This window comes from Podarcis filfolensis, assembly GCF_964270895.1.
Source record: "Podarcis filfolensis genome assembly, chromosome: 5".
Lineage (NCBI taxonomy): Eukaryota > Metazoa > Chordata > Lepidosauria > Squamata > Lacertidae > Podarcis > Podarcis filfolensis.
In genome coordinates, this window is record NC_139608.1 from 50,956,469 (window position 1) to 50,981,453 (window position 24,985).

A 24,985-nucleotide genomic window follows, 5' to 3' on the forward strand; every position below is an offset into this window, starting at 1 on the left:
TTTGTTTTAGGACACAGTTTTAAAAACCACTTTGCCAAGCTGATTTTCCTTTCCATTAACAGTGTCAGCAGTCAAAGTACAATTCAGGTTTATATATCTCTGAAGTAAAATTCTCTGAAAGTTTGAATAGATCAGGGGTGAGGAAACTGACTCAGAGCTGAATGTGGCCACCCAAGCTTCTTTATTTGGCCTTTGAGACTCTTTCCAGGCCACATCCCTCACCAGTCCTGCTCTGTACTCTCCCTCAAGTGCTTTTGCCTGGCTTGACTATATATGCTTGAACTATAATGCCTTTTGCATGCCTGATGTGGCAGGAATATACCCTGTTGTACAAGGCAAAAGTCACATCCATTACTCTGCTCATTTTTGGCTCTAACCCCACCCACCACCACTGCCCATTGTCTGAAAAACATGTCACAGCCCTGGAGTCTACAGTGGTCATTTTCAAATGCAGCTGTGCAACCAAATGCAATGAGTAACCTTCTCAGCAAATGCTTCCCATTCAACAGAAGACCTCTATCTTTGCACACAAAGAATGCATATTTTGATTTGACTCCTTCCATGGATATTAATTGGTATGATATAACCTGTATACAAAAGAGTTTCATTCATACATACATATGACCTTGACTGGGCTGGCTTTCATTACTGTCTGCGAGCCCCATGCTTTTTCTGGGGCTCTGTCTGTCATAATGACCCGTCTTTGGTTCCTGTATCTTACGGCCAGTCACCAGTTTTGCTACATGACAGACTAAAAACTGATGTAACAGGCCACCCCTGTCTTAAAGCTGGAAAGAACAACAAAATGCCACAATATCTGGGAAAAAAGTCAAAAACCTTTTTTAATAAGCAGCATTAAAAAGATAAATAATTTATATCATAGTATAACAAATAATTTAACTAGAAAGAAATACATTTTTCATTTTTTTGCATATTCTCCTGTAAGAATTCAAGGAAAAATACATTTAGAAATCGTCATATGAAATTCATTGTAATCAAACTGATATCTAAGTGCAAAAGCAATTAGTAGGAAACAAAACCTACTGAAGCGCAAGTTCATGGAAAGCAAATGGACATGTTTCCCCATATTTATGAAACAGTTAACTGATTAGATCGATCCCATTATTTGCTTAACAAACATGCAAAATAAAAATAAAAATTACACACGCAGTTACCACACTAACAATGCAATCCTAAATGTATCTACTTAGGGCAGGTCTCGACCAATACATTTTGCTGCCTGAGGCAGTGCAAGCAAATTGTGCACCTTTGGTCATGGTGCATATGTACCTTAGGCTGGTCAAGTTACTTTGACATCTGAGGCAGAAAATCCCACAACCACCTCTTCCTGGGAGTAAAAACACAATATTAATTAAATAATTATTTGCTGTCCTCTCATGGCATCCAAAATCTGCCAGAGACTGCTGCTTCACTGTGCCTAATGGTAGGGCTGGCCCAGTGGGGCTTTCTCCCAGGGAAGTGTATATAGGATTATAGCTTTTAATGATTTTGCTTTTCAGGAGATAAGCATTGAACAACTACTATAAAGCCAAGCTAACAAACCAAACACATTCATCATTTAATCCTAATTACTGATCATTGTCTCCTATCATTAAAATCTCACAGTGCATTCAAGAACATTACTACCAAATTTCAAACTAACATTAAATTGCTCAAGTGTTTTTTTTTGTTTTTTAAAGGAGAAAGTCCTGATCACACCTGTTCACTGTAGTGTAAAAAGTATGTTGATTTTGGAAACGTGAAAACTGTGTAAAAAACACATTTGTCACTGTCTTCACTGGGATATGAGTGATGCCATAATTGTGCTATGTAAGCTATTTCACCTAGTTAAAAAAAACCCCAACAACAACAACAACAACAACCCCATGATGTTTTGACAGGCTATTGTTTTCAGGTGTCATTTTACAGTAGAATAAAAGATAGAAGCCTGATGCTGATTCACTGAAGAACTGCAGCATCTATAGCAGGCATGTCCAACTCCCAAGAGACTGCGATATACTCCTAGTATAAAAAAACTGGCAGTGATTACCCATTGTCATTGGAGGGAGGAGGAGTGTGCGTGGGGTAGGTGGGTGGGAGGGGGTGGGTTGCCCAAAGTTGTTGAGCTTTTTGGGGAGAGGATTGCAGAGCTGTTGAGCTTTTGGGGATGATCTCACAATATACCAGGATCAGCCAGGGATCTACCGGTAGATCATGATCTACGGGTTGGACATGCAATAATCTACTGGTTGGACATGATCTACTGGTTGGACATGGTGCTTTGTGGCCATGTACATATTGGTTTACAAGTAAATATTCTTTAAGCAGCACAGCACATTCAAATGTTTATTAATCTCCTCACTGGAGGGATGCAATGGAGAAAGGAATTTTGGTGGTCTCCATATGAGATTCTATTACTCTGCTCTTAAGCCTTTTAAAACAGACAGAAGCTGCTACCTATACTTGATCCTAAATACTATACCTACATTTATTAAATATGGAGCCACAAGAGAAGTTCAGCTCAATACAAGATTTCTATAGACTTGGTCTTGTGAAATGATTCAGCTGCCTGCAGCTCCATGTACATGTTACTCATGCGTAAGGCATACTCTAGTACAGACCAGAGCATTTTTAAGAACTCTGCACTGAGTGTGGTTGTCAGTACAAACATACATAATTTTATTTGTATGCTGCTTTTCCACAGTTCTAACCATACGCAAGGCACCTTACAACATGAAAAAGTGTAACAAAAGGAGTGACAAAAAATAAATAGTAAAATGCCCAAGCAGACCGAACGATTTCCACATAAATCACAGGATCTAAAATAGGACCAACAGCAACAACTTTCCCCGACAACACCCCCAAAACAGCAACCCAACCAGAGTCTGCACAGGAAGGCCTCCTTGTCTGTAAGGCTTTGTGCATTTTGGACACCTGGCTGTTTGGGCGTCCTAACTGCATGGAGGAGGAGGTGCTTGGGTGTTGGCCTTCTTATACCGACAACCACACTTGATGTGTGGTTGTTAAAAATAAAGCTGGCTGTTTAAAAAAATGCTCTGGTTCATAAGCATGCATTCTCTACACGTGAGTAACACGCGCACAGGGTTTGCACAGCCTGGCAGAACAATCAAGAAATGACATACTGGTAGACTGAATGTTTAGTTGAAAAAACAGTTGGGGAAAGGTTTTTTTCCTCAAGAGATGCCTCAAAATGGTAAAATATACTAATTTCTGATCGCTGTAGAAACCCAAAATGTGCAAAGTGCTGATAAAAACAATAATGGAAGTCTCAGCAATTAACAACCAAAGTCCCATTAGAGGAGGACCACAAAGAGCTGGAGGCATGTTCTAGATGTGTCTACACACAACATTCTTCCTGGGTTACTGATAAGCAAAGAAGTTGATGAAGTGTGTCACAGCAGCACATGGTTGACAGTAAATTAGAAACATGCACGGAAGTAGACATTTCAGTGAAGTGCATGCAGGCAACAGAAATGCTGAGCCCTTACTTGAAAGAGCAGAACGTTTGAGGCAGCACTTATGGCTAAGACTGCAAGAAACTGTAGGCTGTCCTCTTGCCACAGGCAGCAAAACCATGACCATCACTTTTCTCCTATGCAGCACAGAGGTGTTAGTGAAGATCACAGCTACTTTAAAATGCCACATAAACTGGCACACCTACTATGATGCCCACAGCTTTCCAGGGAAGAGGCCATGGCTGCATAATGAGAGCTAAGTACAGTGGTACCTCAGGTTGCATACGCTTCAGGTTACAGACTCCGCTAACCCAGAAATAGCGCTTCAGGTTAAGAACTTTGCTTCAGGATGAGAACAGAAATCGTGCTCCAGCAGCGTGGCGGCAGCAGGAGGCCCCATTAGCTAAAGTGGTGCTTCAGGTTAAGAACAGATTCAGGTTAAGTACGGACCTCCAGAACGAATTAAGTACTTAACCTGAGGTACCACTGTACTGGTTAACGTAAGTTGTGTGGAGACACAACATGGTCTAAACTCTCAGGAAGGACCATGAATTTTCTGGGTGGTGAAATGATACTCTGACTATAGAAAGGTTTTTAGTTTTCCTAAGTTTATCTAACTCCATTAACACCTTGCCTGGTGTGCCACAAGGCCTAGTTGGACAACAACAGCTGTCTTATCCAGAGAGATGACTAGCTTGTTTTTATTGAGTGTACAGACGAAAATATTTGCTTGGGGGTTTAGACCAGTTTAGCAGCTACTGTATGTATTTTAGATGCTTTTGTTTAATACAATGTGCCTGTCATTTCCAGGTATAAGATAACTGGCAAACTACTTCTGGTAGATGCAATGCACTTAATTCTACAATATTTGTATGCAGGAAACTACAAACCTATAATAGGAGTAAGATTTTGAACATTATGGATACAGGAACTATAAAAACTGAAAGATGCAATGAATCTGGGTTTCTTAACAATGTTCAATGTCCACCTGTTAACTATGATTTTGATTCATAAGTGAAAACTATGACACTCAGGATTGTAGCCAGCTTCTGCTCATGGCTGAAAAGTGCCTTATGTAGTATGAGTACCACTGGTGAAACCAGTGTGGAAGGTCAGATTTGCCTTCCTTGTCTTAGAACTGGGGTGCTGCTTTCGTGTGCCTCCCTGAGCAAGTATTTATTTTATTGATCCAGGAAGACAGATGAAGCCAGGTGGGGACAGAATTAAGCAACAAAATGGAAACCAAGCAGAAGTTGCATGAAACTGCATCCATATGAAACAGCATCCGTATGGTCAGTTCTTTGCATGAGCCAGCTCACTATGCTGCCTGTTTTAAAATGGCACAAAACATCCCTGGCAGATGAATCTTGTAGAAATTATGGTCCATGTGGTGAACCACCACACATTAAGAGTCCTCTGCATGGAGAAGCTTCCAAGCAAAATCAGACCATTTTATGTTAAGATATAAAAATGAATTCCAGGTTCCCTCTGCAGTGAAAATGGAACCAGGATTAATGACAGGTTTGGTGCTAAGTATGAAGCTTGCAGAAGCATGAAGAAAGAGTGGCTGGGGAAACCCAGCCAGGTGGGCAGGGTATAAATAATAATAATAATAATAATAATAATAATAATAATAATAATAATAATAATAATAATAATAATATCAGTTTAGGTGAGAAATTAAGCCATTTATATAGATAGCAGTGCAAAACCTAGCTGGGTTGTATGATGTCTGAACAGGTAGATTATTTTAAAGGAAATAGGCCTCATTTACTTTCTTTTCCATAAGGAATTCAGTGGCATTGAAAGCCATGCCTTGGAAGCATCAGCTTGCTATTGCCAACTTCTCTGACTGATCCTGCCAACAGCAAAACAATACTCAAGGGGACACTGCTGACAAGATCCTGTTATAAGGCAGAACTACTGAGTTTTTGCTTTTCAAAAGTATCTAAGTACAGCTGCTATGGGTAAGATGGATAAAATAGTCCTTATATAAAATTCTTTTGGGTTACTGAAGTATAGCTATGTGGGTATGAATCCATTGGGGACTTTTCCTGTAGAAGCCTCTTTGAAACGAATGGAAATTGCATAAACTCTTGTGCATTTTTTTAAGGCTGTTATTCTGTAGCCACCTACCTAGGAGTAAACCCCAATGAATCAATGGAAAAACTTATGAGCAGACATGCACAGAATTGCATTGTTGAATGACTGAAAATGGTGCCCTAATTAGGGAACAGCTTAAAAAATAACTAATTTTAGTACAGAACTTTTAAAAAGCACCACTGGCATTCCCCATGAAACAGAAGGAGGAATGTGCCTTTTATGATGATATCTCCCACAACATATTTGTATATAACCTAATAACCAAGAGAATCTACCTTTTCTTTTAAAAACTGTGCCTCTTCGCCATATGCAGATATATGCAAACAGTGATCTATTAAAAGCAATACAATTGACTGACTAACAGTGCAGTTCTAAACATTTGTGCTCAGTTCTACTATTTTTAATGGGACTTACAGCCTAGTGAATGCACAAGACTGTAGCTGAAGACCCTTTTAATCAGGTGGTAGCTGATTGCAGAGAAGTCCCCAGTGCATTTGCGACAAGCCTTTTGGCTGCACATACATCCTCAATGAACATCGACACCCTGGCTTCTTCCAAATCTGTTAACCATATAATTAAGGAAAGACTTCCTAGTTGGTTGGATTGCTTGTGTGAAGAGACTACATGGATTGCCAAAAGACTCACTTATATCTTGGCTTATTAAGGTGAGTTATGTTCATCTTTCCTTTTCTAAAACTGATTTGTGGCTGCATCTATCAGTAGAAATGCATTTCTGTGATTATCTAAATAAGGCTCAATCTATCTGTTTTGGTGAGCTTTCAGTCCTAAACAAGGCATCACTATAAAATAATATCAAAATAAATTTTGATGTACTGCATAATTTAAGAAAGAAACCCAATACAGTAATTCAGTAAAAACTTCCCTGCTGCTACAGGAGAAAGTCCAATGTGAGACTTTAAATTGTATATAACTTAAGGTCATTTCAATAAACAATTAGGGTTACATGATTAGAAACTAGGAGGAGTTGCATTCAGTTAAGCACTACTCAAAATAGTCCCGTTGAAATTAATAGACGTAAGTTACTTATACCCATTAATTTCAATGTGTAGAATTCCAGGCTGCACTATGGAAATTGCTCCAGTGCAAGCATTTTTGCTTGCCAGATGGAATGATCTCCCCTTGTGCTGTTCTTGGGGTTTCCTGACCTGAGCAGATTTGGGGAGGTAGCAGGGGGCACACAACGGGAGAAGTCCTTGTTGTGCTAGCAAGACTTATTGCATTGGTTTTTGCTACTGCAACAACTTAGGATCTACTCTGAGTACAACTAAATTGGATACAACCCTACAGAATTAAGCCCTTCCCAGTACACACAAATGAAACAACTGATGCTCAGTGAAAGGAACTTCCAGAAGTTAATGCCTTTTAGCACATCAATTAGCAATGAGAGCTGTCTGTCTCTTTTGTTTTCCCAACGCTAGCATCTTTATGAAGCTGTTGACCTTTTTCTTCAGACCCCTTGTCTTGATTCAGATGTCCAGTCGTGTGCTCTTTGGTTTTCTCAGGATTCAGTAGTACCATGGATTCTGCTTCCTTTTCTGTACCAGCAACCTTATTTTTAAGCCCCAGGTTGGTTGGTGACCTGGAAGCACAAAGCAACATGTAAATATAGGAACAAATCATTAACATACTAACTGGCTTGCATCCCAACTTCAAAAGCACTAAGTACAGATTATTTGGCTATTTTGAGGGCAGAATATGGTAGCTGCCAAGAAGCTATAAGTATTGGAAAGAACAAGAAGAATCCTTTGGGGAGAACGAAATTGATGTGATTGGTGCAATTATTATTGGAGCAGTTTGGGCAATTGTTCAGGAAGGAAGGTAACTCAGCAAGGGCAAGGTGAAATAGAAATGCTGCCATTTCAACTGCTTTGTATTTGATTTGATGGGAAAGCCGTAAAGCCCTACAGTTTTAAAGAAAGAAAGCCAGATCACAGAAATAACAAATTGTCATCCTTGCAGAATTTTATGTTCAGGTGCCAGATTTCTTCAGCAATAAATTGCTACTTTACAACAGCAAAACCTTGTTCTTCCTCTGTGATCTTCATAGTTCAAATTATATACACCACAATCACACCAAACACTGGAACTTGAGACTAATTCAGAACCTGGCTCTAGCCGATCCATTTGGCAAGTCCGTTTGGCCATTATTCAAATCCCAAAGTCTTATTTTATGCAGATTCTGCCTGGTGCTTATTTTTGCTTTTTTGCTGAAAGTGGAACAGGTCCCCCCCCTTAACATCACCGTGAATGAAACTTTGGAAGTGACATAAACAACAAGAAGAGTTATTTTAGAAAATGCTACCTCTGAAAAGCTGATTGCCCCAACACTATCAAAATGGTCCAAGCCATAAATGCCAAGGTCTTTAAAAAAATAAATCACTTTAGAGGTAACCATCTTTCAAAATCTCAACAGCTGGACTATTTAACACAATCTGGTGAATCAGAGTATAATTCTTCATTGGGATCTCCACAGGAGGCCTGCATTAGTGGATGGCAGCAATCCAACGGCTGATGCACTGCCAAAGAGTGTGAAGCCTGTGTCATTTACAATAATAAAAAAGGATAACAGAGCAATCATATTTATCACCTTTGAGGACAGAAAAATGGGAGATTAAAGTCTGTCACTATAACACAGTTTAATGGCAAAACCCAGTGATTATGTACCAGCACAAAATAAGAAATTGCCGCTCAGGGTTCCTTTGGTGCATCTCCGCCCCCAAGTCCCCTTTTTACACAACTGCTGTTATTTACGGTGCAATATTATTGTTAAAAACCATAAAATCTCTCTCAAGTGTTTACTGCTGACTTACCACACTGTATCCTGAGCTGAAATTTGGCACAGCTTAACGACACAGTGCAAAACATATTTTTGAATTCTGTATAAAAGAGTACAATCCGCTCAGCTGTATTGTAACTGTCAGTGGTACTTTATTGTTCTGAACACAATTTATACAGGAGCAGATCATAGTGGGATTGCACTCAGCCCTTACTTCAGACCAGAAAAATCTCAGCGGCATTGGTGAAACTTTGCTCTTCTGCTCTGGAATAAGTTTCAGTTGAAATGAAACTGATTTTTAAAAATGCTATCTGTGCAGACTATTTTTGTGGGGAGGGCAGTTGGGAGGAGAAAAAATAAGTCTGTGCTGTACTGCCATGAAGGATCACTCAGGCATTTTTTTACCTATAAACCAGTTTGTATGGCATAGTGTTTAACTAGTACTTGTAAAGGCAGATATGAAGTGACGGAGAGTCTTAACTTCTAGCTCTGTGCAAACTCTATTGATAACACGGTTCTGAAAGTCAATATGCAAATTAATAGTTGTGCAGGAAGAAAGCAAACTTTTTTTTGAAGAAAGGTTGGATATAGTCTCCTGTTTATGTAATGGCAGCAGCACTCAGTCCAGATTTTAAACATTTTAAAAGATTTTAAAATGCTATTAACCTTTGAATTAAGAACTAAAGACATAATTAAAAAGATAAACAGTAACAGCTTGGGGTTTTATTGTGTAAGCTCACACAAACATTCTAATAATAACTGCTATCAGTCAAGAATTTCAAACACCTGCTGCCACTCTCAGTGCAAGGACTTATACATCACAAAAGATAACACAAATCATTAAACGTGAAAAGGAAAAGTGATAGGACAGTACTCCGCATGAGCGTCAGGGTTATAGGGCACCTGTTCACCATTTTCATGCAAACAAAAAGTATTAATCCAAACAGCAAACACAACAGCATAAGCTAAGGAATATGTGTGCCTTAGATTTTTTGATCTCCCATTGAAACTTGATTTATTTAGGTATTTTTATACAGCCTTTCATGTGGCATCCCATCATACTCAAATCCTCTTGGTTTTGATGCAGCATTTGCTTTACTACAATCTGAAACTGAAACCTTAAAAAAAAGAAACGATTCTCCAAAATACATACCAGTCTGACAAATGGCCTTTATAATTTGTAGAAGTAACGGAAACACTGTCATATCTTGCTGTAGAGTCTAGAGCAACGTTCTCTATCTGAAGTTTATGGGATATCTCAATTGAATGTAAAGCCTCCAGACTGCATTAATTCCAATCCTACAAAGGGAACTAGAAACTAATTTGTCGCCTTGGAATTATTAAAACACATAGCTCCTGGTGAATATGACTCATGCATCTGAGCCACGGAAGACCACTATCAGTGACTCCCCCAAAGACCTCCTCCCCAAAAGACCTCCATGATTGGACAGGGACATTGGGGATCAGGAAGTCCTTGAGGCACCCTGGACCCAAATTGTTAATGGCCTTGTAACCTGGCCTGGTAGCATACTGGCAACCAGTACAGACTTTTGAGTACTGGAACTATGTACTGGTCATAGTCTGTCCCCACCAGCAGTCTAGCCACAACATTTTGCACCAGCTAGACCCCCTGGGTCAGACCCATAGAGTTCTATGCTTGGTACTGATTACAAACCATCAGGGTATTACTGTTTGAAGTAACAGGCTCCTGGGTTACCCGGGAGTAATCTCATTGAGCAGTACTTATACAACACATTGGATACATAAAGAAAATACTGAGCAGAAATGCTAAGGGCTCCTGCAGCATAGAAAGGTGGATATGAATTGGGTCACGACATTGGAGACCTTGTGCTAGATCTCATTTTAAAGAAATATTCTTAGGATTTCTTCTAGCCATTGTATGGCATGCAATAAAGAGCAGCGAGAAGATGCTGAAACTGCTCAGTTTTCAAGCATGTTTCTGATGTATCTATGCACCCTTCTTTCGCCATCCACAAGGCATCAATCTTTTAAGGAAGAAGATTCTCAACTTCCAGCACATCCTGTTGTTCTTTCCAATTTGTTGTTAAAGCTTAATTGCCCATGCACAAACTGCACACAGAAAACCTTTGTAGTTGACTCTCTCTAAGGCTGAGCTGTTTCCTGCAGTGCCAGTAGACAATTCAGTGGTGCTAAGATTACAGCTGAGGGAAAGAGAAAATCCTTTAATTGTATAAAATCATCAGATTAAACCTTACCCAATATGTGGCTTCTTCTGTTAACCGAGTCCTCTACTACATGGAAATGTTTACTAAGTGCAGAGAACGTACTAAGTAAAAGGAAGGGGGTAGGGGGAAGGTTGGAAGAGTAAGATACAGCAACTTTCCCGTCCGTGTATGTACACCACAGGAACGTCAGGAACTGTTCCACACTGAACAAAATTAGCACGTAGTTTCTCTGAAGAAACCTAAATGAAACTCCTGCTGTGTTTAATTTTGCAGAGAACAATTGGATTAGGTCTCATGTATTATACACAACCTAGCCTCCATCCACTGGTATTTTCTCTTGGTCTTTCATCCCTAAACCACTTCCTCTGCAACTTGAGTTGAGCATGGGAGCTGGGTTCAAATGTACAGCGGACTTTAATGATAAATTCTTAATACTGACAGCAAACCTCATGCAAAGCTTATCTTAAGCTGCAAAATTCAATCTTGTGTATGAATGAAAAAATAGCTAAGTAACTATTCAAGCCAATACAATTCTCCCAAAGATGTTCTGTGACTGTTTTCTGATTTCTTTCTTTCTTTTTAAAAGTATTTCACTTTCTGTGACTTTGAGTTAGTGGGCAGTGGACTGTAAATAAATGATATTGGATATCTGAACATACAAGACTAGCAGACTTACTTTACTTTTAAATTCTAAAAATTGAATTTATTTATTTTGAAATATTCATTTATTTTGAAATAGTGCCAACCTGTTGCAAAAGAGTATGTGTAGTTTAACAGATCTCTTCCTTTATTGACTTGCATGTCACCTTGTTATGAAACAGATACATGTTCCAGTGCCCATCTCCCTCAAGTCTCCTTCTTTTGCATCCTCCACCAACCAACTTTGTTCTCCCCTCAAAATATGCAATTTACTTACGTAAGCTTTCTCTCTAACCTAAATGAAAGCATAATGGAAAGGTAGGGTGGTCAGTACAAAAGGAGGGCTTCATTCAGTGTTCTCAGCACGTAGGTGGAAACACATTGTGGCCAAAAGAGAAACCATGGATTTGCAGCGGTTAAGCTGTAAGCAAGCAGAATTGGACAAGACTGTTTTGGCTGCTTATGAGGCGTGAAAGTTAAGGCAGGCACCTAAACTTGCAGTGCTCATGCTTTGGGATGCATAAATCAACTGGGAAATGTCTTAACTCTTCTCTTCAACTGCAAACTGTATCTTTTAGCCTTCTTTTTATAATATAACAACAACCAGGATAACCACCAGTTTCTTCCAGGCCGTCAAAATCAGTGCAAAAGCATTACAAGTTTTTTTAGGCACTGAAAAATAGAGCAAATTGCAAGAACACTAAATAAATGGGCTGTTGGAGGAATACAATGACACGGCACATGATTTGTTCATTCCTGTTGTTGCTTACAAAGCAGTTGACAATTTCTGAAATGCCTCCCCCCCCCCAAGGCTTTGAAGTAATATGATGACAGCAACATGCAACAACACTAATCTGGTCTTTCTTGGAAAAACACCCAGGAGAAGATCGTACAAGCTGTTGGGACAACAGACCAAGTACTCTTACAGTATTTGTTACAATGAATGCTAAATCTGTTCTGGTGCAACTTTAACCCACTGTCCTTCTCACAGAAGTAGTAGTAATAAAAGTTGTTTGACTTCACCACAGCCTTTCTGAAATTATAGCATGCTGCTCTTTAATCAACTCCATGCTGCAATTCCATGCTGTAACATATTAATCCAACTGCTCTTCTTTGGCTTAAGTATACATAAGTGGGCACAAATTTGCCATTAAACATGGTAGTTCCTTTAGCCTTTGCTTCTCCTTTGTATATTTTAGTCACAATGAATTAGAAATAAGCCTTCTGAAGTTTATATCTAACAGCCAAACTATATGCTATGTTAAACACACTGGCCTGTTTAAACTGGTCAGCTTCATAAACCAAGGAAATGATTATCTCAAACCAGCCCATAGTTTAAAAAATAAATAAATTGTTTTTTAAATTATTTTTAAAAAGCAGCTGCAGTGCGATCTGATAACAATCAGGACTGTGGAGACAGGGACACACTGCCACTGGTTCAAATTTTTATCAGGATCACAGTCCAAGGAGGAAGGGTGAAAATAAAATCTCTCCCATCTCACTACAGTCTGGTCACCCCCACACAGTAGTGTAGCTAGCCGGGGGGTGGGGGTGGTCCACTGGGTGCCACGGGGGTCTGTAGTGCGGCACGGTGGCTACTGTGCGTTGGGGGTTGGGATTCTGGGCAGCAAGGGAGCTTGAGGGCAGCGGAGCCACTTCCCATCCCTGAAATCAGCGGCTGCCCTAAAAAAAAACTGAACAACAATGGTCTGTTGCTACGCCACTGCCCCCACACCACTGCTATTTGAAGAATCATGGAACACCAAACTATGTGTTCAGTGTAATGCGGAATCTGTCCCTTGTCCTCACGTCACAAAGTTTGACTCATGTTTTGTCAGAATGGTTCTGTCATCCTACTACAGTGCTTATTTGCTATATATCATTGTGTGCTCTCTCCCTCTCTCCCCCTGGGATGTATGGGGTCTTAGGGGAGCAGTAGTACCTCTGGTGGGGGACATGTTGTGCTCCTTTTGGGGAAGTCTTTCCACCTTTGGTCCAAACCCTACACACAGCTCTCACCTGTGGCTCCTAGAAGCTGTCAGCATTTGAAAGTGGCCACACCCTGGGAACAGCTTCGACTGGCCAGCTAAACCAGGTGAGAGTAGCCCTTGGTGGGTTAGGGACTTCTCCTGCTTGCAATGACAAGCTCTGCAGATTGAGTGGGTGACGCCAGAGGCATAATCCATCGTCTTGCAAGGTAGATGGATGTCAACAATTTCTCTTTGCCACTCTTTAAAAAGTGCCACAGAGTTTTGTACAATTATACACGCCTACAATATTTAAACAGTGACTCATGCAAACATAGATGCAGGGAATGCTCATATAAACAGGGCAGCCAAGTACAAAACAAGATAATGTGACTATAAGGCATTTGAGCAAACCCAAGAGGGTTTAAATTGGCAAAGGTTCCACAAGAAAGCAAGCCCTAACCCCAAAATTCCCATGTATGGCAGCTACTTTAGCCTAAAGGGGCCACCTAAGGACATTCAGCTGAAAGCAAATCAGGTCTTGAAACTGTCCAACAGCGTTAGCACCTCTGCAACAGACTGTTTCTAATGTGTATCTATAAATATAAATTAGACTATGCAATTCTTTAAAATACTGATCAGTGTCCTCTTGTTCTGGCAACACCTAAGTGGCCCTTGTAGCAGTTGCTCTTTGTAGCCCCCACAGAAGGGTACTCCCCTAGTTAGCAGTAGATTCTGAAAGGCTGCTCAGATTGCCCCAGGTAAACATTGCCAAATGGACCCACAATTCAGCAGTTTCATAAATTGGCCATTGTCTACTGGCTGCATGATTAGGTCACACCAAGACTACATTGCCTCTACAAAGCCAGTGACACTTGTTTTAATTTTTAAGCATATAATTTTAAATAAGAAGGTGTCCTTTTTGGTTGTTGCTGAATAGGCAAGCTGCATAATCAACAGAGTTTCACGTATGCTTTTACAGCTCCTAACAACTATGACAGTCGATACAAGATCCTTTTCATGGTCAATTCATCACGCATTCTGGGAGACCTTGGGCCCCGCAATTATTTCATTTCCTTCCTTGCAAATGCAATTTCCACTTAGTTTACTAGAATAAAAGGTAGACAAAAAAGGTAGCAAGAGTAAGTAGAATCTTCTGATTAACATTATCCATCCAAAGCAGTGGAAATCCACAGATGAACAAAGCCGTAGTTCACAGAAAAACAACAACTCATCCCTGAACTAAATTGCCTTTGTGTTTCACTAGTGGCTCACAAATGCAACAATAATGATGTCAAATTAAACACATTTAATCGGAAAGATAGAAACTCGGTAATCTTTTATCAGGGATGTGTGAATGAGAAGAAACAAAATACAACTGGAGAGAGCTATTTCCTTTCAAAACATACTTTAAAAAACACACATTTAAAACAGAATGAAATGAAAACCATAAAAGCAAGAGAAATAAGAAATAAGGTTTTTAGCCTGTTTTTACGAATGATAAAGGAAGCACACAAAAATAGGCGTGAATTGAATTTCCACTTCATTTGCTGAGATTTACCCCTTTGAACTATGAGATGCAGTTGTTTGAGAATAGGTGTTCCTTTTTCAACTGATAGAACAGGAAATCAGAGGTTTAATTAACCATGATTATAACATTTTGCTGATCTGATTTGTCTCACCTATTTCCTTTTTTCCTCTTTAAGTAATAAACTGCCTAACATCCTGGAAAGAGGACCAAACGGAAAGCATCAGAGAAGTTTATAGAAATCTGGGGATTGTTATAAAACAAACTGACCCTCGACCGGATCTGTCTGAAGTGTGCATTTCTGAAGCAGGATTAACTCTTTGATGATTAAACAGCACTTTGAAAGAAAATGTACAGTCAGGTAATACCTTGGGCAAACCAAACTGCGGATTTATTCAGCCAAACAGATGGAAGCTTCAAAGCTCTTGATCACAACACCTCCAGGTAGCTCAGCATTCTGTTTACCGCTGATTAAAAGTTGCATCGCCAGCTGCATCTTAGGCTAAGAAAATACACATATTCCTGGCAAAATTGAATATGCATTGCTACTGCTGCTGAGATATATTGTCTAATTAGTTAATGGCTAATTTGCAGTAGTATAATTCAGTTATTCAGGACTGTGGCAACCCAAGAACTGCAGCTGTCATTTAAATGGGAACATGTATACATCCCAAACACTGAAAAATGAAATACAGATAAGACAGATAAGACAGCATATTATGACATTTAATGATATAAAGAGTGATATTTCAGTTTTCCATCTTCACAGAGAGTAATGCCCAAACCCTTTGTTACCTCAACTAGATTAAACTTGGGGCATTAATTAGAAGGCTCTAAGATCCAGCACTGGAATAATTTCTCATGCTTCCAGTTTCCACAGCTGAGATATGCAAGTGCTTCAGTCTACTTTGGTACCTGGTTTGTCCATAAGGCTAATGGCCAAATTAGGGAAGTGTCTCCCAATGGTCTTTATCTGCTTCCATCTGTCAATTTGTTTGTTGGCAGGTTGCTGTTTAATAGTCTCAACAATGGAATATATATTTTAGAAGATTTTTTTTTTTTGGAGGAGATCTGAGTTTGGAAGTGACACTCCTAGTTAAGGTGTGTAAAAGGGATACGGGAGGGAGAGAGAAAGAGAGAGAGAGAGAAAATACTGCTGCACTTCTCCATCTTCGTACAAGGTCAGGAACAGAAATCATGCAAGTGAATATGAGCAGTAATCACAATCTTTTTTAAAAATGCAAATGTTATTTTCTGCACTGTGCTTGGTGTTTTCCACTGAGAAGGAACAGGAAGTCATAGTTTTACACCTGCTGTGTCATACAGGTCTAGATCTTCTTGCAATGTCAACCCCTATTTTTGAATGGAGGGGTTTTGAAAGACCTAATGACTTTTGATCTCATTGCAAGGGGAATCATCAACAAACATAAACTACTTACTGAATGTCGGAACTTGTGCTTTCAACCATTTTGTGACACTTTTCATCTGACCCCAAAGAACTGGGACCAAGTTCTGCTGCCAGAGTTTTCTTGTTCAATCCAGACTGTGTTTCAATGGAACCCAACACTGGCATAGATTTGGATTCAGAAGAAGCCAATATTCCAATTGGATCTAAAACCCAAAGAATACAGCATCTGCATTATTAAATTACACTATTATATACTTATAGAGTGGCATTGTGCCAAAGCATTAATTAGTCCAGATCAATTTTGATCACTATATGCACCACTTTCTATTGAAGACTGTGCCACTTAAGACACACACACACACACACACACACACACACACACACACACACACTTTTTCAAGGTTTTCTTCCCTGATGTATTATCTGGCTGTGCTCACTCTGGAAAATAATTAGAATTTTATTTGTACATACAACTGCTCTTGGAACAATGAATAAGGTTTTCTTATTTCCTATGAGTCTGAAATCATATTCCTGATGTACAAGCTTATATGATAACTATCAGTTATTGTTCCTACGATACACAGGTGTTAATTTATGAACCTATTGGAAAGAAAGCATATCGGTGGAAAGGATCACAATGGCTTTAGTGTCAGTGTCTGAACTTCAGAGCAGAAGGTTGCCTAGAATGGCTTTACTGAACAATGCTGGGGATGTTAGAGTGCAGCTCTTATGAGACCATAGATCAGCCAGGAAAGCAATCAGAGCTCACTCAATTAATGAGAACTGAAATGTTAAAGGTTTCAAAAGGAAGGCAATTAGACCTTTGGAACAGCATTGAAGAGATAACATAATTCAGTTGCAGGATCAGAAAATATCTTGGTAACTCACTGCTATTATCTTGATCGGTCGTCACCTTCCTGAGCCGCAAAATTCTTTCTAATTCTGTTTCATTACTATCTGCCTCAAGGGATTTTAGGCTTCTTGAACTTGCAGATGTATTCATTGTTTCCTAAAATAAAATATATCAGTAAAATGGTCGGCCATGTGACAGTCAGTAGAAGATGCCATAACCATACATCAAAATTTGCTGGAAAGCATGTAATCCTGACTTGATTACCAAAAATTATTCATACATGGGGCTGCCCTTGAAGACTACATAAAAAGTCCAGTTGGCTCAGAATATAGTAGCCTGATTATTGACTGGAACTGGTCACTTGGAACTTATCTCAACAGCATTAATAATAATAATAATAATAATAATAATAATAATAATAATAATAATAAATTCACTGACTCCCTGTTTGTTTCTATGTACAATTCAAGATGATGCTTTCAACCTATGAATGGCTTGGCACCAGGATATACTGTTGCATACTGGTGACACTTTGCCCCAATTCTCCTAATGACCACCGCCAGCAGCTTCATATAGACATCAAATAACACTGGAGGCAAAATTGTGCAGTGTCCCCCAGAGATCAACTAACAGAGTGTTAAGGCACACTCACCTAATGCTACTTTCTGGAACCGACCCTGTAAGCAGAAGTGAAAGCACCATAAAACAGTGCCCTCAGCTGCTGACTCATAGAGATAGTCCAAGATGTAACAATGATCAATGGCATCAGAAGCCACCAACAGATTCAGCAGAATCATCAGGGTTACACACCGTTGTTCCTCTCCTGAAGAAGGTCCTCTATCAGGAATACAAAGGCTAATTCTGGTCTGAGCCCAGGGTTGGAATGGGTCAAGATAATCAGCTTCATCCACAAGCATCTGTAACTGAATCCCTACCACCATCTCAATCACCTTGCCTAACAAAGGTCTATTGGTAACTGGGCAGCAGCTGGAATAAACCTCTGAGTCCAGGGTTGGTTTTTTCAGGAATGGCCATATCACTGCTTCCTTTAAAGAAGTAGGGACCACCCTATCACACAATGAAGTGTGATCTACCCAGTTAACCTTCTATGGCAGGCACAAACCAGCCAATGGGCATGTGTTGAGAGCATGTATTAAGCCACACAAGTGCAAATTCTTCAAAGGGAAGAGTTAGTCTCCTTCCCCATGGAACTGGTGCGGGGCCAATACTAAGCTGCATTTCCTAGCCTGCACATGTAAAACCTCAATTGTGCTCATGCTTCTCTTGACTATTGGGAAGAAAATGGAAAATGCAACACATTAATTCTTAAAATTGGCACATCTTTCAAGTTTTCAGCAAAACAGCACTTAATTCCCAATGTTTCCTTCAATTAACTTAAATCCTGCATTTTGTTAGTATTCTGAATTTAACAGAGGAGGCATATTATTAACACGTAACTCCTTGGTATTGTGCTCATGCTACAGATCTAGTAGCAAAGGAAATAAAGTAAGGTGTTTTACATCAAGCTTGAAATGGAACAAATTAATATCACTTTGTTTACAACAATTATACAGAGACCTACACAAAATGCATAATTAGCACAGTAACAATATGCATATAAGGATTTAGCTTTACACCTCCCAACCTTATTTTTCCTGTCTCACTGTGCTAATGACTAGCCTGGCGAATGCACTAGAAGTTGGTTTTATCGAGTGTTCCTTTTACTTTTTATAGTGAAGCGATTTGCATGGAACCAGTTAGATCTATTAGAGCAGGTACTAAGATTCAGCTGAAATTAGGCAGGCGTAAATCTGTCAATTTCAGTTTCTCATTTTCCCAATCTTAAATTAGGTTCTCCACATTTCCATATTACTTTGTGATTTTTAAAAAAGGTCTCCTCGGCATGTAAGTGCCAATTTCTCCCAATGTACACATTTTTGCATACAATCCCCTGATATAGTGCATTTTTAATGTTATTTTCACAGATGTATGCATTATATACACATTTTACCCTAGTATATTTTTATACCCATTGCTTGGCTGGATAACTGCACTGTAAAATTTGGAGAAACACAAAATTTGAATGATGGGCATGTTTCAGAAAGTGAGAATTAGGTAGGTTCACCATTAAATGTGATCTGATCTGAATTTCTTCCCCATCCCTAGGTGAAATCTTTGAAATGTCACGTGAGCTTGCATAATTAAGTAAGAAAAAGAAAACATAATTCTGAACATCTGTCTATATCCGCCCATCTTCTTTCCCTTGGGGCACTTTTCAGCAATGACACAAGGACACAAAGTATAATGCAAAGTTGTTTTCTCTCTTTTTCTTACCAGAATTCCTTTTAACTCTTTCATTGCACTCTCAGAGGGTTTGGGTACTTCTGGCTGTAAATGAAAACAAAACACCCATCTAGGTAATGTGATTTTGCAGACGTTGACTAAAGCACTTAAGGCGTGCAAAAGAGGAAAACTGGAGGCAAGGCTATTGGAAGAGGGTTTTCACCACAAAGAAATACACTAGACTATGCTAGCTTCCCAGTAGGTGGGTTCCTGTTGCCTACTAGGAGGGAGTGGGGTGGGGTGGAAGGGAGGTTGCTGTGGTGCAAACATGCTGACCAGGAGCACTGAACTGGCTCTGCTGGTGTGTTTGCACAACACTGACCTCCCCCCACCTCAGTAAGCAGCAGTGACCTACCTTGCAGGAAGCTAGCGCAGAAATTTGATCTCACCCAGTGACTGCTTCTGAATGAAGTAATAGAAATCAGATGAACCTCAATAGTAGGAAATAGTTTGGGAAACTTTCAAAAAAGTTATTATTTTGCTATCTGCCTGGGTCATCTCCCATTGAAAGGGAAAATAAATGAGTGTGGTCTTATAACTTAGTCATATAACGCTGCATTAACTCTGCAATCCAGGTTGGAGTGCCTCAGCAGCTGTTACCCTCCTTTCCTCCTGCCCAACATAATCAACCCCATTCCTTCTGACAGATTATGGCAAGCTCTTGCTTTCACAGGCATTAGCTAGGGGTCAGTTTGAAGAGATCGTTGGGAGAGGGAGCTTCCCCCTCCGATTACTTTTTAGCAACCTACAGTTTATCTATCAATAGGCAGGGATGATGAGAGTTGTAGTCCAACAATATTTGGGGACTTAAGGTTGAAGCACACTGCACTAGAAGAGCTTCAGGACCCTTCTATTCTCCTTGTTAACAAACCTTTGTCTTAGAACGGTTGGTCTGGTTAACAGGTCTAAGGTGAACCCCCTTTTTAATTCTATCCATCATTTCTTCAACAGCTTGTCTCTTCAGATCCGATACTTCTCCTGTTGCAAAACAACAAAAAAGTCAAATTACTTTCTTTCAGGAGGTTCCTTCCTTTCATTGTAAATTGAGGAAAACAAAGAGCCAGAAAGAGCCTTCCTGACTCACACTGCTTAAGAATATTGATTTCCAAACCGTACTAAAGAAGTTATAAGGCTAGAATTAAGGATGGGATTTGGAAGGGAAATGGTTATTTTATTATTATTATTTTAATATATTTCATATTACTTTGCCACTTTGCCAGCTCATATTAGGTGCTCATGCTACTACTCACTCAATGCTTTGACTTGCTACCAAGTTAACCTGGAATTCTACTAGCAGTTTTTGATTTACAAAAATAAGGTGGGTCCAAAAAATATACATCTCAAGTGTCAAATGCCAAGGTGAACAGATGCCACCTTCAGCATTTACTGAAAGCTGTATAATGAAGGTGTCAGATACACCTCTGTGGGGAGGGAGTTCTACAGATTAGGGGCTGCCACAGTGAAGACTGTGGAGATGGTGGTTCAGAACCTGAAGACACACAGCTACTGCCCTAAATTGGCTCCCTGCTGCACACATTTGCCCTCCAACACGCGGAAGGCCACGGGAGATGGGCACTGGGATATGGATGGAGCTAGTGTACACAACCCTGATCTCCTCCTCATTGCTTGAATGACTGAAAAGGGCTAAAGATGGTTCTTACAATTCAAGAACATAGGAGCATAATAGCCCTGCTGGATCACGCCAGTGGTCCATCTAGCCCAGGCACCCCAAACTCAGCCTTCCAGATGTTTTGGGACAACAACTCCCATCATCCCTAGCTAACAGGACCAATGGTCAGGGATGATGGGAATTGTAGTCCCAAAACATCTGGAGGGCCGAGTTTGGGGATGCCTGATCTAGCCCATCATCCCATTCTCACAGTGGCCAACCAGATTTCAGCAGGACCCGAGCATGGGAGCACTCTTCCCTCCTATGGTTTGCAGCAACTGGTATGCAGAAGCATTACTACCTTGGATCATGTAGACAGAGCATATTCATCATGCCTAGCAGCCATTGATAACCTTATCCTCCATGAATTTGCCCAGTCCTGTTTTAAACCCATCCAAGATGGTGGCCATCACTACCTCTAACGCAAAAAGGTTCCATAGTTCCGATGATGCACTGTGTGAAGTGAAATGAAAAGCTCAGATATCACCTTATTGCACTAGGAACAAGGTTCATTTTGCTGGGAAGAAAATGTGCTGTACCTGAGCCTTGCTGAGATGCCTTTTCTTTCTTCGCCATGCTGCTATTTGCATGAGACTTCTTACGAATCATTGACATCAGCGACCTTTCACAAAGTAAAGATGGAAGACAGTCACTCAAGCTTTCTCTTGAACCTGACACCTGCACTTTCAGAACCAACTTAGCACGCTTAGTTGCCCGTAGTCTCGTCTGACGAAAAGGCATAACAAACACATGTAGGATCGGGGCCTGTTCCTATGACATGCATTGTGGAAGGAGCTGGCATTAACCAACAAACAGCTAAGCTTTCCAATTGACATGAGTGTTCAAACACTTCCAGGCAGAGGCAGAAATGTCACACCTCCTTTAAAAAAAAAGATTTTAAAAATACACAGAACGTATTATTTGTTTCACGATTGCTGTTGACAAGGCATAGTGCAAAACACTCAAGATCTGAATATTAAAAGGTAACATGGCACCGTGACATGTGTGACAAAATAAAGCCTTCTCACACAATAAAAAATTGAAGGGTTAGGAACGTTAACATAACGCATTACACTCCAGAGAACAATGCCACCCAGCAGGGAGCCTCTATATTGTCCCCTCGTTTCGACAGTATGTATTTGCTGGAATAGGGCTACTGGTAAACAAACAAAATGAGAACAGAAAATAAAAACCCTCACATTATCTATGCTTTTGGTTCAATCTGCAAGGCATGATATTAATCTTAAACAGGCGCTGCCAAGTCAATATTTGACCAAATATGAGAGGTTTGCTGTCATTCCTTCCTCCTTTCCTTTTACTTTAATACAAAAAGCTTTCAACATGCCTTAAAGGGGGGAATAGGGGGAGCTGTTGTTATTATTATGTGTCTGTACCTGGATGTCTTGAGCACCTTTTAAAATGCTAAATGGCAGGCAAATGAATAAATCAATCCAGTGATCTTTGAAACAGCCACCACAATTGCCTGCAATGTTTGGAGGATAAGCACATTTGAGAACGGCAAGAACACTTCCAAAGCATAAAGGCTAACCTGCATGACAGGTTGCATGCTGATTAAATTGAAATTGACCAATTTTCATTCTCTGTGTTAAAAAGGATCAAAGTGTGCCCCAACCATATTTTATCCTTTGTGAAGTATGCCAGTGACAATAGCGAAATGTCTATTACAAGTATAATGGACAGAAAGGATGCCTATCCCTGTCTCTCTTAAAAGGAATCTAGATGCATTTATTTATCTATTTAAAATTATTTATTTTCCATTCTCCCTCCATGAGATCAGAGAAGTTGACAGTAAAACAACAAAAATAACAACACACACACACTATAAAATATGAATAAATTGAGAAAAGAGTGAGGCCACGAAGTGGTGGGGCCGCCACAGAAAAAGCCCTTTCACACACTATCAGCTTCTGAATCACTGAAGAGGCAGTTGGAAGATCTCAATTCTTGGGCAGGATTGTACAAAACAAGTTGGTTCTTCAAGTACCGTGGTTCCAAACATATATGTACATGCATATGGCCTCTTTTTATTCTTTTTAAGTAAGCCCATCCCACACACTGGTGGAGGAAGAGGCGTGCAGGGGGAGCGCCCCATCCCTGGCAGCGCGATCCTGGTGGGGTGCCATCGCGGCTGCCCCCCACCCGCGCTGGGCGCCACGCCCCCATGGGCGGCACACCACGCCCCCAGGATGCACGCAAGCCCCGCCTCTGCCTGCTCTCCGCCCCCTGGTGCCGGAGCATGAAGCTCCGCCATTGATCCCACAGAAACAAAAACAAAAGCAACATAACCAAAACTTTAACACATTGACAAGGCAACAGAAGAGGAGAGGTACATGAGCAAAAGGCTGTTTGGTCTGCAGGAGGGCTTTGCAACCTAAAACTTTCTATCATGTAAAGAAACAACTGCAATTAACTGGATAACTCCTGTTTCTTTGGCCAGTCATGTTATCATAGCAAGTGAGAGCAATTGATGGGGTGTTGCATTGACAACAGGACATTACTCAATTTGTTTAATGGATCACTTTTAAAAAATTCCTTTATTGTGAGTAAACAATTTTACAATCTCCTAATTTAACACCTTTACAAAAACAAATTTACAATTTGTTAATTTAACACCTTGAAATGGTCCAGTCAGATAGGCAGCATATAAACAACAACAACAATTTTATTATTTATATCCCACCCGTCTGGCTTGGTTTTCTTACAGCATCTATAAAAACACAATAAAACATCAAACATTAAAAAACAGAATATCTTAAACAGACAGTAAATAGCTTTATAATGATGATTTAAGATACCATTCATTCAGCTGTTGAAAACATGAACCTACAGTATGCCTTCATCTGGGCTTTAGATCATGTGTGAATATTATTCTGCATTAAGCACTTCATAGATTTAAAACGGATTATACTCCTGCCTGGTTTTGGAATACCACAGAAAGGCTTTTAAGAGATACAGTACTGAGCACACTGGGAGCATGGCATGCAAAGAATCAACGGAGTAGCTGTTCTCTTCAAATAGACCTAAATTGCACTGGAAGTAAATAAAGCAGTTGGGCTGAGTAAAAAGATTAAGCAAATCACATGAGGCAAAAGGAAGGTAGGAACAGGAGGCTTACAAAACAGGGCTATTTGGGAATTCATGTAACTGAATTGGATGCTTTATGGCAGGCTAGGTTTCCATTAAAACTGCACATATTTAAGTTACACATTGATACATGCATTGAAAACCACTCTTGTTCAGAAAGTTTGGAACAATAAATTGCAAGGAAGCATTCATCCTTACAATTTTCCCCCTATGTTATAATGTCTGTTCTTGCTGAATGCTAAGCACATGCAGCTAATAATTACTATGTTTTAATGGGTTTGGATTCATGCAATGTCCTAGGACCCCTGTAAACCATCTGCCATAATTTTGCTTTGAGACAAAGAGAATAACTCCAAACTTCTTAATGGCAGTGCATGGCTGATTCCTGAGATCACCTGCACATGGGCAGCGGGATATACTGCTAGTAGATTGGATGATTAATATAATTATAGAATTTTAGAGTTAGAAGGGACCTTGGAGGTCATTTAATCCAGCTTCCTGTTATAATGCAGGATCTTTGAAAGATGGTTGCCCAGCCTCTGACCAAACACCTCCAGCAAAGAGCTCACCAACTCCCAAAGCAGACAGGTATTAACAGCCTGATTGTCCTGGAGAATGGGTTATGCAACAGGTTAAAATTGTAGAAATTACATATGAACTGATTATATGTATTTGAATTTGGTTTCCTCCAGTCACCCAACCTGTTTTTCTTCCTAGGAGGCAAAAGTGCATGTTTATCCTCAATATGCTTATAATTAACTCCTAAAACAGGGGTCGGCAAGGTTTACCTTACCTGGGCCGGATCACTCCCGCGGAGATTGTGGGTCGGACTGGCGCAGCGCCGGAAATCGTGTCTGTGCATGTCTGCGATGCCAGAAATCGCTTCTGCG

The 24,985-nt window shown here is 40.0% G+C and overlaps 1 protein-coding gene across 4 annotated transcripts in view; it reads right to left on the reverse strand.

The window, feature by feature from the left end:
- Nucleotides 1–818: 818 nt before the first annotated feature.
- SHTN1 (shootin 1) overlaps nt 819–24,985 on the reverse strand; it is a 68,484-nt gene continuing 44,317 nt past the window's right edge. For all 4 annotated transcript variants that reach the window (XM_083616700.1, XM_083616703.1, XM_083616701.1 and 1 more), the window contains exons 12-18: nt 21,530–21,612; nt 20,193–20,299; nt 19,313–19,366; nt 17,014–17,134; nt 16,157–16,328; nt 3,961–7,179; nt 819–3,732 (exon numbers count right to left, since the gene is read on the reverse strand). In XM_083616700.1, the coding sequence (XP_083472826.1) occupies nt 6,975–7,179; nt 16,157–16,328; nt 17,014–17,134; nt 19,313–19,366; nt 20,193–20,299; nt 21,530–21,612 (742 nt within the window). In that variant the 3' untranslated portion in view covers nt 819–3,732; nt 3,961–6,974. The remainder of the gene's footprint in view (nt 3,733–3,960; nt 7,180–16,156; nt 16,329–17,013; nt 17,135–19,312; nt 19,367–20,192; nt 20,300–21,529; nt 21,613–24,985) is intronic.